Source organism: Mixophyes fleayi, chromosome 2, assembly GCF_038048845.1.
Source record: "Mixophyes fleayi isolate aMixFle1 chromosome 2, aMixFle1.hap1, whole genome shotgun sequence".
NCBI lineage: Eukaryota > Metazoa > Chordata > Amphibia > Anura > Limnodynastidae > Mixophyes > Mixophyes fleayi.
The window spans coordinates 150,280,282-150,295,125 of record NC_134403.1 but is presented as its reverse complement, the minus strand read 5'-3'; the positions used below and the strand labels follow the sequence as shown (position 1 = coordinate 150,295,125).

The following is a 14,844-nucleotide window of genomic DNA, read 5'->3' as shown; positions in this document are numbered from 1 at the left end:
TTTTCCCCCTAACTAAGCTTTCACCCATACAATCTATTTTCGACATAGTGGCTAAGGCTAATTTTTTTGACAAACATTATTCTACTACTGCTCCGCTCAGCGCCGGTGCTAGGGTCCTTGGCGCCCTAGGCACAGTGTGAAAATCGCCGCCCCCCCCTTTAAAAATCGCCGCCCCCCCCCCCTTTAAAAATCGCAGCTGCGCTTCCTTTCCCTCAGCTCCCCTCCCCTCAGCTCCCCTGAGTGAAAAAGGAAAATTTTAAAGAATAGAAGAAAATAAAAGTATATTTTACAAAATTTGTACACATAGAAAAAATGCTATATGCTAAGAATCGGAAACGGAGGGCTGTATTAAGCCCGAGGGAAAACTAAAAGCTTTGGGTGGTTACATAATCAAGTCGGATCACGAAGGGTTAGCAAAAGGAGTAGGAGGGTGCAACCAAGTGTCATAAGGGGCAGGCATAAGGGATCAGTCTAAAAGAGTGCGGGTGGAGTTATCTCACTCTCTTGGCCCAGGACAGCAATCCCTCCCGCCCATCCCAGAGTCCTGGGGCAAGTGTTTACTGTCAGCTAATGGTAGAGAATATCATGCTTTGGTACATATGGCCAGGGTATGTAGGGGCCAATCTGTCAATGGAGTGTGGAAGCTGGCCGGAAGTATAAGAAGCCAATTGCTGCACGGGATCGTGGTATGGTACGGGTGTTGTGGTTCAACCCCAGACGTATGTTGGTACAACAGGGAGCAAAGTATGGTAAGAGTGCTGTGGTTCAGCCTCGAAGTCATGTTGAGCCAACACGGAGAGACGGCTGAAAAAATGGTACGGGCGTTGTGGTTCAACCCCAGAGCTATTAAGGGGCCAGCAATAAAATTGAACAGTGGCATAGTATGGACTGTGGTCCAGCTCTGAATGTACTGGGCCCCACGTGTTTGAGGGCCTTGGCATGGTACCGACTGCGGTTCAGCTCTGGATGTACCTGGTGCCTCCTGGATGAAGGCTATGGTATGGTACGGGCTGTGGTTCAGCTCTAGGTGTACCTGGTGCCACATGTCGATGGGCCTTTGTATGTTACGGGCTGTGGTTAAACCCCGGAGGTAACGCAGAGATGTTTGGTCAGAATGAAAGTGGCATGGTTTGCCGTTCAGCGGCTGGTGCAGCTTTTAATGTGCAGATGAACACTGTACAGGATAAGCAAAGTGTTAAAGCACCCATTTATGTTAGTCAGGCTTTGGGAACTCGTGCCCTTCAAAGAGGCGGCTTAGGTTTGGTGCAAGTACAGCTTATCTGGGCTGACTTGTGGTGCATTACGATTTTACGATTAGCCAAGAGGAGTACGGGTTCCGGGATGCCTGGGTATGGCTGTCCCCCTTTAAGTTGAAGAAACGGTGTGCGCTTATGGATGGACAAGGTTGAGTACAGTGTTTTCCCGCCACCATTGCATTTACGGTTTAATTGAAATAAATAAGAGTTATTTGCCAACAAGTTGGTGTGGTGTCTTTATTTTACATTACTTAAGAGTTAAGGTTAAGACTAATGTTATTGATTATTTTATCAACCGGAAGCATTTTATGGCAATAACAGAACAAGGATTGTGGTGGTAACGCTTATTGTTGGTGGTACCCCCTTGATGTATAGGGCAATGCCCTATCGCCGGTGAAAACACACATTTTCGCAGGCCATTGGGCTTTTCGCTTTTTGATGAATAGCCCCTTAACCGCATTGACCAAACTCCTTTTGTCCTATAGATTGTAAACCTGTGAGCCGGCCATTTTGTCTGTTTGTAAATACCATAGTTGCCTACTCTCCTGGAATGTCCAGAATACTCCCGGGATGTCCAGGATACTCCCGGATTACCGGGAGGCCAGAGCAGACTCCCAGTTCCTTGGCAGTTCATTAGTTAACTGGTGGGGGTGGGGCTTAGCAACGCAATTCACATGTCATTGCGGTCCCATCCCCCGCTGTAATAGAGTATAATGGTTGTGACAGCTTAGGGGTGGGGTCAAATGAAGCTTCCCACTTGACCACGCCCTCCCAAAAAATCGCCAGCAAGATCTCCCCTCCTGGAAGGGAGATCTCAAAAGTTGGCAAGTATGGTCAATATCCAGTCTTGTTCTATTACAATATTCGTTCCCAATTGAAAAGTGCTTTGGAGCATGTTGACACTATAGAAATAATTGTTAATAGAAAATATATGCAGATTTAGTTGTATTTTGAACCTACAAACTTACACTCCATGTAATACATCATAACACACTTGACTCCAATCTAGCATAAAAATCTAGTGTTTGGGCAGGGATAAAGCTATTCGTGTGATAACTGTGTTTTTGCATCCTTTTGTATACAAATTGTCAGTGTGTGTTTTATAAATAGAGTATAATAATATGTAAGTAACGCATAATGCTTAAAGTAACATTGTTTTTCTGATCTCTGGAATGAAACTTTCATTGAATGTATTTGTCAACGTTAGGAAATACTTATTACTTGTGTCTATCTGCTCTGATAAACTCAATAATAAGACCCCTGAAATAACATTGTAAAACATATTACATAATGTAATGTAAAATCACAGCTGAAAAAAACAAACGTAGACATGGGGATATCTTCAAACAACTAACCTTTCAATTAAAGAGAAATGTTAAAATATTAAAGCATGTATAATACTTTGCTAAGTATCATGCACAAAATATATTTTGTGTCTCTACTCAACTAAATTTGTTAAGTGTGTTTTTGGTTCTGGAAATTCTGCATCATAATGGGGCGGTGTAGAAGGCAGAGCTTGTGTGGCTGGAATCCCAGTGTCCTGGGTAGCAGAAATGTTCAATTCAGACTGCATATTGGTGTATTCATATACAGGAGTATTGTCAATGATGTCACACCAAGCATAACTTTTTTTCTGTAAGTAAATTAAAATAAAAAAATGATTATGTTTACTTTTACATGATATACTTAAAAAGCAACATACATGGCATGCATTATGATAATACCGTGCTAGTAAATAGAAAAAAAACATTGCTGCCCATAAAGAAAATGTCATTTTAGAAGAAACTTGGGCTGTTATTTTCCCATTAAAATGTACGCCAAGGTATTGTGTGATACATTTCCCCGCCTTGCCAGTGAATTGTGTTCCAGTAAAACAAAAATGACTCATTTGGAATCACCCAAAAAAAAAAAAGTCAGAATGTTTTTCTCATGTAAGCTGCAACTCCTCTGTTCACAGGAATAACTGCGTAGAGAAGTCAATGGATGAAGATGAGAAAGATAGGGCAAAGAGGTAAGTAGGAAATGTTTTACTAAACATAGCTAGACTATTTATAAATACATGCTCTCATAAAAGTATTTTAGTGAACTGGACAAATACTACTTGGTGTATGTAGTTTTTCACAGTCTTTAGTTACTTCAGCAATCCAATACAAAATTAATAGATTTGGAAGCATATTATATTTAAACATTATAGTTAATTTTTTATTTCTTTTTTCACCGAAGGGCTTCACGTAACAGATCTGAGAAAAAGAGGCGAGACCAGTTCAATATACTTATCAAAGAGCTCAGCACCATGCTTCCAGGGAACACCCGCAAGATGGACAAAACCACTGTGCTGGAAAAAGTTATTGGCTTCCTACAAAAGCACAATGGTAAATAAGCGTTACACTTATTCCAAACATGGCTGCCTCCTGCGTGACTTCGGGTGACGAATATTACTGACCTCAAAGTTTCTCGGCTCCAGTCTCCCAAGGCAGATATTTACTATCCATGTCAAATAGACTAATTCATCTGGACATGAAGAAATCCTCAGAACATTCCTGATGGGATTTCTTGACGTTTAATTTTTTTTTCTTATGGTGTAATAAGTACATGGTCTTGGCTGAATCTTCTTAAATAAAGTGTATAATTACTTTAGGGATTATAATTACCCCGACTTACATAGCAGCAGAACAATCATTACTTAAATGGTGCCCAGCAAAGAATCAATATTAGGGTGCTTAGCAGTATTCATATTTAGTGTTTCAAAGTTCACATAAGTCCCACATGTCCAATTTGTACATACTGTCAAAAGAAACACTATACCCTCTGTATGCTATTTAGTCTTGCTTCCTTTATGTATGAATGTAGACTGAAATACATAATAAAATATTCTTTAAGAGTATGTAAAGAATATCATATTAATCAGCAAAAGTATTAAGATATATTGTGTGTAGATGGTAATAGACAAGGAATTTGGGCTGAAGTGTTCCTCCTACAATTCTTGTTCCAATCGAAATTCCCAGTCTTACCCAAACCACACCACCGAGCAGAATCAACTGATACCGTCTTCATCCCAGCTCTATATATAGATTATATATGTCCGAAAATGTGAAATGTACTAATCCAGTGCAGAATGGCAAATCCATATATATATATTGCCCATACACCTCAATTTTTCATGTCAATACTTTTGGACTGTCTGGCTGTTTGATACATTTTTTCCTATTCCTTTTTCAGTTATAATATTTGAAGAATTTTCTTCAAACGGCACTTTTATTAAAGACAAGACCTGATGGGCTTTGTCTTGAATAAAAGTGCCATTTTAAAAAATTACTTCAAAGCGCCAGGAATCGGTGGTTCTACGGAACCGCTGCATAGTAAATATACCCCAAAGTCTCTGTCCAGCATGACGCTTAATCAAAGACTTCCTACTGTCTTTATCTACTAATAATATTACTGGATCAGCACAAATTAACAAATGACATTTAATTGCACAATATAATAAATATATATATATATATATATATATATATATATATATATAATGTTTAATGAGCTTTGCCTCACACTCCAGCAATATTTGAAAGTAAGCATGAGCTGCCATATGTTTATTAGCAAAGCTGTGATGCTTTGTGGTTTATGCCTTAGAGCTGTTACAGGAACTATAGAACCTATCATATCAAAACCAAATCTTTATCTGTTTACATAAGAGGTGGTCTAAACATTAGATGCATTTATCTGATGAGTGGACAATTGCAGTGAGTATTTTTAATTCGTGCCCATTTATTGTAAGAAAATATAATTTTTTTTTGCTTTCCAGAAGTTGCAGCTCAGCTGGAGATCAGTGATATTCATCCAGACTGGAAACCTTCATTCCTCAGTAATGAAGAATTCACCCAGCTGATGCTGGAGGTAAGAAAACCAAATTTTTAGTATTCACTTAACAGTGCTTAATTTTGTGGAATATTTAGCATATTTTTTCATACTATATAGACTGAGTCAAATTGTAATAATTGCAATAAAGAGTATATTTTAATCAAATAAAAACAAAAATACACTCACCTTAAAATACATTTAAACATATACGTGATTTTTCACTGCATGTTTTAGTCTTTCTAGTTTGGGATATAATAGTTCTGTCTGATCCTTTGAATGGAGTAAAAGTCTTCAAATAATTCTACAGAACAATGTATTATAATAGTTACTAACACCATAGTAAATTAAACATTATATTAAAACATCTTTAATATCAAGGCATATATTGACTGTGGGTAGTTGCTCAAGCTGTTTAGCTTCCATGACCCCTTTGTTAAGGCCTAAGCTAATTATGACATTGTAACGTCTATAACGCTGCTTTTTCCTACTTCAAATTTAAAAACAAATGCCTAGAGAACATTTGTATTCCTAACAAATCATATCAATATAATTATAGTACCAGACTGTCTGTCCATAACCAAATAGTCCTCTTTTCTTAACAATCATGGATTGTCCATAACGCTTTTACAGTATAGTACATGGTTTCCCAAACCCAGTCCTCAGGGCTCCCTAACAGTGCAGGTTTTCCATATCGCCTTGCTGGAGCACAGGTGTATTCATTACTGACTGACACATTGTAACAGATCCACAGTGGTCCTAATTATGTCACATGTGATCCAGAAAACCTGCACTGTTGGGGAGCCCTGAGGACTGGGTTTGGGAAACCCTGGTATAGTACATCTTCTACCCCATAAGTAAGTCTCCGTTATGGAACTGTTATAATTGATTTTAGATTTGTTTCTATTCACTTTCTATTCTTCTAGTTACATCATTCGTTTTGTGTTAAATACATGAAGATAGCATTTCATTTGACCAATATATAGCATATTGCATGGACTTGTCAAAACGTATTTTACAAAAGTACTTCCATATAGTTCTATGTGAAGATTGAGATAATCACGCTTAACATTTAAAACAGTATAACCACATTTAATGAGTGCTCCTAACTTTGTTACTGGGAGTAATGCACTATAAGGGATCCTCTTCTGGAGCTCAAACAAAACCAGCAATAATTATAAATGTTCGGCATGGCAGAAACAGAAGTCCTTACACACTATTATTCTGTTTTTCTCTAGGCTCTTGATGGCTTTATTATAGTGGTTACTACAGATGGGAGTATCATCTATGTTTCTGATAGTATCACACCTCTGCTTGGTCATTTACCAGTGAGTAAACATGTCCAATTGTGATTTCTACCAGCTTTCGAGTCATTAAGATAAACACAGTATTGTAATCTTATAGAAGAGTTTTGCTGTATTAACAACTTTTTTGTACAGTTTGAAAAGGAATGGAAATGTGCACAAAAAAACTGTACACATACATGTTGTTAGGAACTCACAAGTCAGTACAGTGAAACTCGGGAACTACTCAGAAGGCCAGGTGTTCGCTGGAGCCCCTGGTGGTGGGGACAGACTGGGCTGCGGGCCGACCGAGGGTCGAGTAGCGTATACTGACTTAAAGGAGTTTCCCAGAAGTGGAGTGATTGGTGGACTGTAGTATAAGAGAAATCCAAGGTCCAAAGGTCACAGGCACAGATGCAATATTCAAGGGCAAGCGAAGGGTCAAACTCACAGGCAGAGAAGCAAAATCCGCATTCCAGGCAAAAGGTCAAGGTCAGAAGAGAAGGGTCACAGGTCCAAAAGCAAGCAGGGGTCAAACACGGGTGGTCAAATCCAAGGTAGCAGGAACCTAAACGGATAGTACAAGCAGGCAGCAGGACTAAGGGAAAGAACGCTATAACCGGCAGTGAGGCTGCAGACCTCACTGCCTTAAATGTACAGATGAGCCAATCAGAGTCTAGCTCTGAAAATACTTTCAGGAGCTGAGTAATGAAAAAATCACAGTCTAATAGCCAGCAGGCTATTAGATCTTCCTGCGCACGTACCCAGCTGTCCCCTGTTGCCGGGACGCGGCGCTACAGTGCTGGGCGTCCGGCCGTTGCCTCAGCAACGGTCGGGAGTTAGGAGGAAGTGACGTCCCGGTCGTCATGGTGACGGCCGGGACGCTGGGGCAGGCAGGAAGCGAGCCTCGGCGGCTGTGAGTACCGCCGCGGCTCGTGACACATGTGAATGAAGGTTTTTTTTGTGTATATTCACCCTACTACATGTAATGCCTGGAGAGGTGGTATGTGGGAGGGTAGAAGCAGGCAATCGTAGACTGAGTACAGAAGGGCGTGGTCATTTAATTGTGACTCAATCAGCTGAAGATATGTCTATAAGGAAGTGTATCCCTTGTGGGTGCTTCTGTTTGTGTATTAACCTTTAGCTGATTGTACTTCATGGCTATATTATACCTATCAATTAAATTAATTAGCAGCCGTCTATTCACATTACGTCATTGTCATTTCCATATGGACTGCTGCAGAAAAGGTGATTCCCATTTAATTAAGCGCTACGGAATATGTTGGCGCTATATAAATAAATGATGATGATTTAATTGGTAAAGGGATAAACAACAGATGTAGACATGTGGTAATTTGTTTATATATGGTAAATACAAATGCATGTCTGTTTGTACACAACATAGTAACGTATTAAAAAATTTGCATTACATTATAGATTGTGTACAAATAGAGTAATGCCACTTCCGCATTGAGTACTAACACATACGTGTAACACTTGCGTATCGCATTCTCCAATCAGGTGTTCATACTTCATACACACATTAGTATTTTTTTTTGTTTGTTTGTTAAATGGGCAACTTCTTTACTTTTTTATTGTGCAAATTATAATGTTATGCCTTGTTTTCTGTTTCTATATAAAAAAAATGGATACTAATTTTTTTAAGCTTGGTCTAGATTATCGGGATCAACCTTTTTTTTAAGCTGGGAGCCCAGTGTGTCATTGTTTGTGGACCCCAAATGGCAATCCACATCTGGTAATCAGGGAGTCCCAAAATCAGATTCTGGGACTCCACTTGGGAACCTGACCCACTGTTTGCTCACCTGTTATGGATATGGCATGCAATTAAATCTTTTAGCCAGGCTTCAGGGATACAATGTCATTGTTCTACAATAGTGAATGAATTCCATCTGGTTGAAAGTCAACACTGACAGAACAATCGTACTTTTGGTTGGTGAGCCACAAAAGTTCAACCTGCTGAGCTAACTAGTTTGTATGAAATGTGTGTAACCAGAGTGCAGGGCCAGCATTACCACTGCACTCTAGCCTCAAAATTGAGAGGGCTCCTAAAACACTGAAAGAGCGACTTAATATCACTCATCATCATCATCATCTATTTATATAGCGCCACTAATTCTGCAGCGCTGTACAGAGACCTCCCTCATTCAGTGTTTTTATGTTCTCTGCCATGTGAAGAATTGTACATAAACCAAGCCATAGTTAAAAACACAACATTGATTTAATAGTCACAGCAAACTTTGTTTACCGGTTTCCAACATGTTTAATTTGAGGACATGCCAGTTGCTCAATTTTAATTATACAATCATTTTAAAGTAAATCATTTCCTTGCAACATCACTATGACATCCTGGATTCATGTTTATTATTTTATAGACAAAACACTTATGTCATTTTCCCTCAACAGTCTGACATCATGGATCAAAACTTGCTGAATTTCCTACCAGAACAAGAGCATTCAGACATCTATAAAATGCTTTCTTCGTATATGCTTGTGACAGATTCTGCATCTCTCAACTATTTGAATTGTGAGTTTTTATTTCACTAATTACGCAGTGTGTATCCTGATGAATAAAACGTGCATTGATTGAAATGTTTATAGCAGGTGTACTTAACATTTTTGGCTCAATATTCAAGTTTGGAAATGTTTTGGTGGACACAACATGAAAGTAGCTAAGAATAAGGATCACAGATCCTTACGCATTGAAAATACCCATAGTGTTTTAGCAGAAGTCTAATGGGCCTTACACGGTGCCTGTTCTCATTGTGTCTGTCAGGTGTTTGCTAAAGTACTGTATGTAGTCTAGGGCTCTATGGTCTTTGTTTAGCTTTCTGGAAGCTGCATTTGGCAAAATAGACAATTTTTTAACAGGTGCGTTTGAGCGCGGTTTGCGCTCAGAATGCGTGGACTAATGAATCAGGCCCCACGTGTTGATTATCCTGCTTTTGGCATGGGCATTAAAACTTTGCACATATAACTTTAAATATGTAACCCATTCACACGTTTGTGTATTTATAAAGCCAGACTTCAGACTAAGTATATGGTTTGTGTGCACTTGCGATTGGACTCTATATATCTGTGGCTTACTCTATTGACAACTTCTGGACTATATATTTAATTGATGAAACACTGCTTGTAACTTACATCATCCTCATCATCACCATTTATTTATATAGCGCCACTGATCCCGCAGGGCTGTACAGAGAGCTCATTCACATCAGTCCCTGCCCCATTGGAGCTTACAGTGTAAATTCCCTAATATACACAAAGACAGACAGACAGAGAGAGAGAGACTAGGGTTAATTTTGATAGTGGCCAATAAACCTACTAGTATGTTTTTGGAGTGTGGGAGGAAACCTGAGCACCCGGAGGAAACCCACGCAAGCACGGGGAGAACATACAAACTCCACACAGATAAGGCCATGGTCGGGAATTGAACTCATGACCCCAGCACTGTGAGGCAGAAGTGCTAACCACTTAGCCACCAAGCTGCCCCATTTCACATCCATTTCAATTTGTATATTAAACCTTTAAGCAAGACAACCTGTTCTCCAATCAAATTAACCCACTACCAGCTCTCATTACAGAAATATGGGAACATCACTGACATGACACCAGCTTCTAAGATCACCCTTTGTTGTGCTTGAAACTTACAAAGTAGAAAAACAAAAGCATGAAAGAAGAAAAGATCATATTTCCCTATCTATAGTCGTTTATACTCCAGGGGGTAAATGTATTATGCTGCACTTTCTGCAACTCTACAATATTCGGCGACTTTGACAACTAAATTTAAAACTGGAATTTCTTCAAGGGCATGTTTTGCCCTTAAAGACATTGCCATTTTAAATTTGCCCTACAAAGTTGCTGAATATCGGCAATATGGAGAAAGCGCAGCATAATAGATTTACCCCCAGGAATGAGTATGGATTTAACAATACAGACTAAGGGCTAGATTTACTAAACTGCAGGTTTGAAAAAGGTGGAGATGTTGTCTATAGCAACCAATTAGATTCTAGTTTTCATTTATCTAGTACATTCTACAAAATGACAGCTAGAATCTGATTGGTTACTATAGACCTTTTCAAACTAGCAGTTCAGTAAATAAATGTTTTAAAATATTTAAAAAATTTTATGGCTGTTACCAGTAGCATTGCTTAAACTTAAAATTCCTAGACATGGAAGCTGATTTACTTTAGCTGATAGAGTATGTTGTTTTTCTATGTGTTTTCTTACTAGGTATTTTACTGTATATATCCTTTTGTCATCTCTTTGAGTTGGATGTGTATTTCTATCTTGTAATTTTTCTTTTTCAAAAGCTGACAAAGACTTGGAATTTTGCTGTCACCTTCTGAGAGGCACTCTAAACTCCAAGGAATTCCCAACATATGAATATATTAAGTTTGTAGGAAATTTTCGGTCTTGCAGCAATGGTAAGCATTTCATCATGTATCCATTGTTGACTCAGCATTTTTCAGCATTTTTGTCTTCAATTGAGGACAATTTCATATTAAAACAGACTCTCCCAAGATAATTTCTGATTTCAATTTTATCTTAGGAATTGCATAAGTATGTGGGGCAATATATTCCTTTCTGACTCTTATCAGTTACACTGTGGCATTCCATGGCTATACTTGTGGAGGAGCTGCCTGATTGTAGAATTATCAAATAATAGAGATATTGCCCTAGGACCTTAAGAGATCTGTTGGAATCACTGTAGATAACAAAATTTTATTGAGGTAGTCCTTGTTATGGGTAACATAAGGCTTCTCAAAGTCCTCTGTACTGTAATAAGAGGGGTGGATGTCACATATCAACGTACAATTATAAGTGCAGGAAAAAGGAATACTGTATATCTCAGTATAGCAAGGAGATCTTTTATCTCCAATGGGTATATTTACTAAACTGCGGGTTTGAAAAAGTGGAAATGTTGCCTATAGCAGCCAGTCAGATTCTAGCTATTATTTATTTAGCACATTCTAGAAAATGACAGCTAGAATCTGATTGGTTGCTATAGGCAACATCTCCACTTTTTCAAACCCGCAGTTTAGTAAATATACCCCCTAGTCTCTATGACACCCTAGGTGTATCATTCCCAAGGTAAGAAGTGAAGCAGAAGTAGCAGCCTACATCTGAAACTCTCTAAGCTACATGTAAAGTGCTTAACCATGGAACTCAAGGTCCAACCTACCTGGAGAGGCCACCTTCTTTTATGCCAAATCACATGGACTGGATTAGGTCCACAGAAGAACTATGTTCTTAAGACAAGTTCTTTGTACAAACAGCAAGATACCCAGTGCAGGGCCATACATTAAGACACAGATGGGGCAGTGGAGACACTTAGAAGATATCAACTAGCAGCTAACAGGGTCATTGTCAGGCAATGGGGAGATTCTGAGCTTACATCAGTGACCCAGCACAAACCACAAAAGGGGTAGGGACTCCTAAAAAGAATACCCAGTCTGAGGCCTGTTGAAAAACTTTATTTGAAACATAAATACATGATCACAGTAAGTAACCAATGTTACCTAATCAACATTATAATTTATTTATATAGCGCCACTAATTCCGCAGCGCTGTACAGATAACTCACTCACATCAGTCCCCATCACCTAATCCCCATAGATTTGACAGTATACCCTGTTTCCTTCTTGGAAATCCCTCTGTATGACTACATATATATTGACTACTATATCTATCATTAACTATGTCATTTTTACACATATATCGCTGGTTTAATAAACACATACCCCATAATAATAATAATTATTCCAGTTTTCATGGGACAGTTCTTGGCACCTGCAATAGATGAGTCTTTTTAGGGAAAGATACGGACCAGTCTGAGGGGCACATCTGGTAGATAGGGAGCATGGTCAAATTTTATCCCAGTTTTGTTACCCAGATTCATATGGTATGTAAATAATGTTCATGCGTGTGTGCATGCACATTCCTGTCCCCAACCTTGTGAACATAACTATTCTGCACTGTGGGTTCATGTTTTTTTAGTATGTTAATATTGATCCACTTATTTTATGGCTGTCACAAAATCACTCTTATGAACGCCTATAATATGTTATGTATATACTAATGTGAGTGTGTTACACTATGTAAATGTTTTAATTATTTATTCATATAGAAAGTATCTAAAATGTATGAAGTGGGCTCATTCAGTATAATCATGAATTAGAGAAAAACACTATATAAAATGGAATATACAAAATGATTAGTTCATTAATAGATGGTGTTATAAACATTTATTCAACGTACCCAGAAAAGTGGTGAATTTACATGTGGTATATTTACATGTGGTATTTGCACTGCAGCCAATATAAAAATAGCTGAAGGACAGTTTAAGAGCACTTGAATAGAAAATATAGATATGCAGTACTCATTTATACTGATCTAAGCAGAGGATCACTAACTGGCATTTAATACCCTGACTGTAGCCAATGTACATGAGTAAGAATACGTTAAAAATTTGACCAAATATGCTAAATGGTGTAAAATGGCTTCAAAGAATATGGCTTTGTATATAAAAACACATTGTTTTGTAAAGCAAAATGCAATATGTACTTCAAAAAACTCTCTGCATAGTAGCAAAACATAAAGCCTTATATATGTATTTAAACGTTTTGTAATAGACATATGAAAGTTATATTCCTCTCAGTGATCCTTCAGTGAGTAGATAGTTTGTTATGTTTCTCATCTCATAAATTATGTATGGGCCATATAAATTGTCAACACTGCTTGTAGTAACTAAGACAATTGTTAAAGTATCAACTATACCAGTTACTCAATGTATATTTACAGCTAAAACATCACCACAGTTCCTGGCTGTCTTCCTTGGAAGAAAAGCCAATTTTGGGTTCAAATTTCTCCTTCAATTCAGCGAGAGTTGCCTCACATATCATTTATCCATATCCAATGCAGGTAGAGCTAATAAATTACAGGACCTGCAATACTCATTGCGACTGAAAATAGGACTTGCTCTTGCTAATTTTTGCTTGCACCTACTAGGGTGCAAGAAAAATGGTGTAGTTCCAACTCTTCAAGGACAGTACAACCTCCTGTCTCCAACTGGCTGTCACAGGCTTGGTATGACTGATGGCTACTTGCTGGTATTGACACAACTAAATTTGGGGGCACGGAGTCTATAGAGCCCCTGGTCTTCAGCAGGGACTCCCACAAGGAGGTTTGGGTTTTGCTGCAAGAGAGGCGCAAGGTCGCGGTTTTCCAAGTCAGCTACCAATGAAGTAACGGGTGAATAAGCGTAGTCAAACAGTCCGAAGTCAAGCTGTGCGGGATACGGGGTTCAAAGAGTTAAACCAAAGGGGAGTCAGGAAGCCAGAAGTCAAATACCAGGATAAGCGAACAGGGCCCAAAGGAATATCCAAAATGAGGGTCAGGAGTAGACGAGTCAGAAACCGGGGGGTCAACCAACAGTAGAAACTGGAAACTGGAGTGCTGGAGCATAGGGGGGACCTGATACTCTGGCACCCTAGTGATGACAGAGCTTTGCTTATATAGGAGGAAGGGCTACGAATAATAATACCGGTGGAGGTGATGTCAGGAACCTTCAGTGGGCCTCAGGATAATGTCCCATTGCCTAGCAACGGGACCCGCATGCTGATAAGCTGCGGCCCGGCGGCTGGAGTTAGCAGCAGGCGACCGTCCCTGTGTGAGCAAAGGGCAGTTTTGGGTCTCTCCTCCAATCACAGGACTTTCCTGAGCTTCTGTTTGGCGGAATGTTTATTTGATTTATATAGTGCCACCAATTACACAGCAAAGAATATTTGCTATTCACGTCAGTCCCTGCCCCCAATGGAGTTTACAGCCTAAATTCCCTAACAGACACAGAGACACACACTAGGGTACATTTTGTCAGCAGCCAATTAACCTATAAGTATGTTTTTGAAGTGTGAGAGGAAAGCGGAGCACCTGGAGGAACCCCATGCAAACATGGGGAGAACATATGAACTCCACAATAATAGAATGTCATGGAATTCCCTGCTTGGGAATTGAACTCATGATCCCAGGATGGCAAGGCAGAAATGCTAAGTACAGCGCCACCTCCAAATTAGCTTTCACGGAACAGACCTCTTTTCTTGTCCTCTTCTCAATTATCCTGCCTATAGCAGGACACATAGTAGCTCTGCACTGAAATATCTACTGAGCTCTGTACTGAGGTGTGATGACAGAGCATGATTGCATATATATAACTTATCTATGTTTACCTCCGTCACATATTGTTACATAACATATAACAATACTTTAAAATTGTTTTTTATTTTTTTTTTAAGAGGGAATTGCCTATATTACAGTTATATGTTCGGTATACAATAATCTACACTGCATCCTTTGTAGGTTGGGTAAACTTTTCACAAATCCTTTCATAAACAATATAAGGCATTGGCCAATGTTAGCAAGTAAATGAG

The 14,844-nt window shown here is 39.0% G+C and overlaps 1 protein-coding gene across 2 annotated transcripts in view; it reads left to right on the top strand.

The window, feature by feature from the left end:
- NPAS2 (neuronal PAS domain protein 2) overlaps positions 1-14,844 on the top strand; it is a 95,143-nt gene that overhangs the window by 33,564 nt on the left and 46,735 nt on the right. For both annotated transcript variants that reach the window (XM_075200240.1, XM_075200241.1), the window contains exons 2-7: positions 3,214-3,267; positions 3,480-3,628; positions 5,059-5,150; positions 6,350-6,439; positions 8,819-8,939; positions 10,729-10,842. In XM_075200240.1, the coding sequence (XP_075056341.1) occupies positions 3,214-3,267; positions 3,480-3,628; positions 5,059-5,150; positions 6,350-6,439; positions 8,819-8,939; positions 10,729-10,842 (620 nt within the window). The remainder of the gene's footprint in view (positions 1-3,213; positions 3,268-3,479; positions 3,629-5,058; positions 5,151-6,349; positions 6,440-8,818; positions 8,940-10,728; positions 10,843-14,844) is intronic.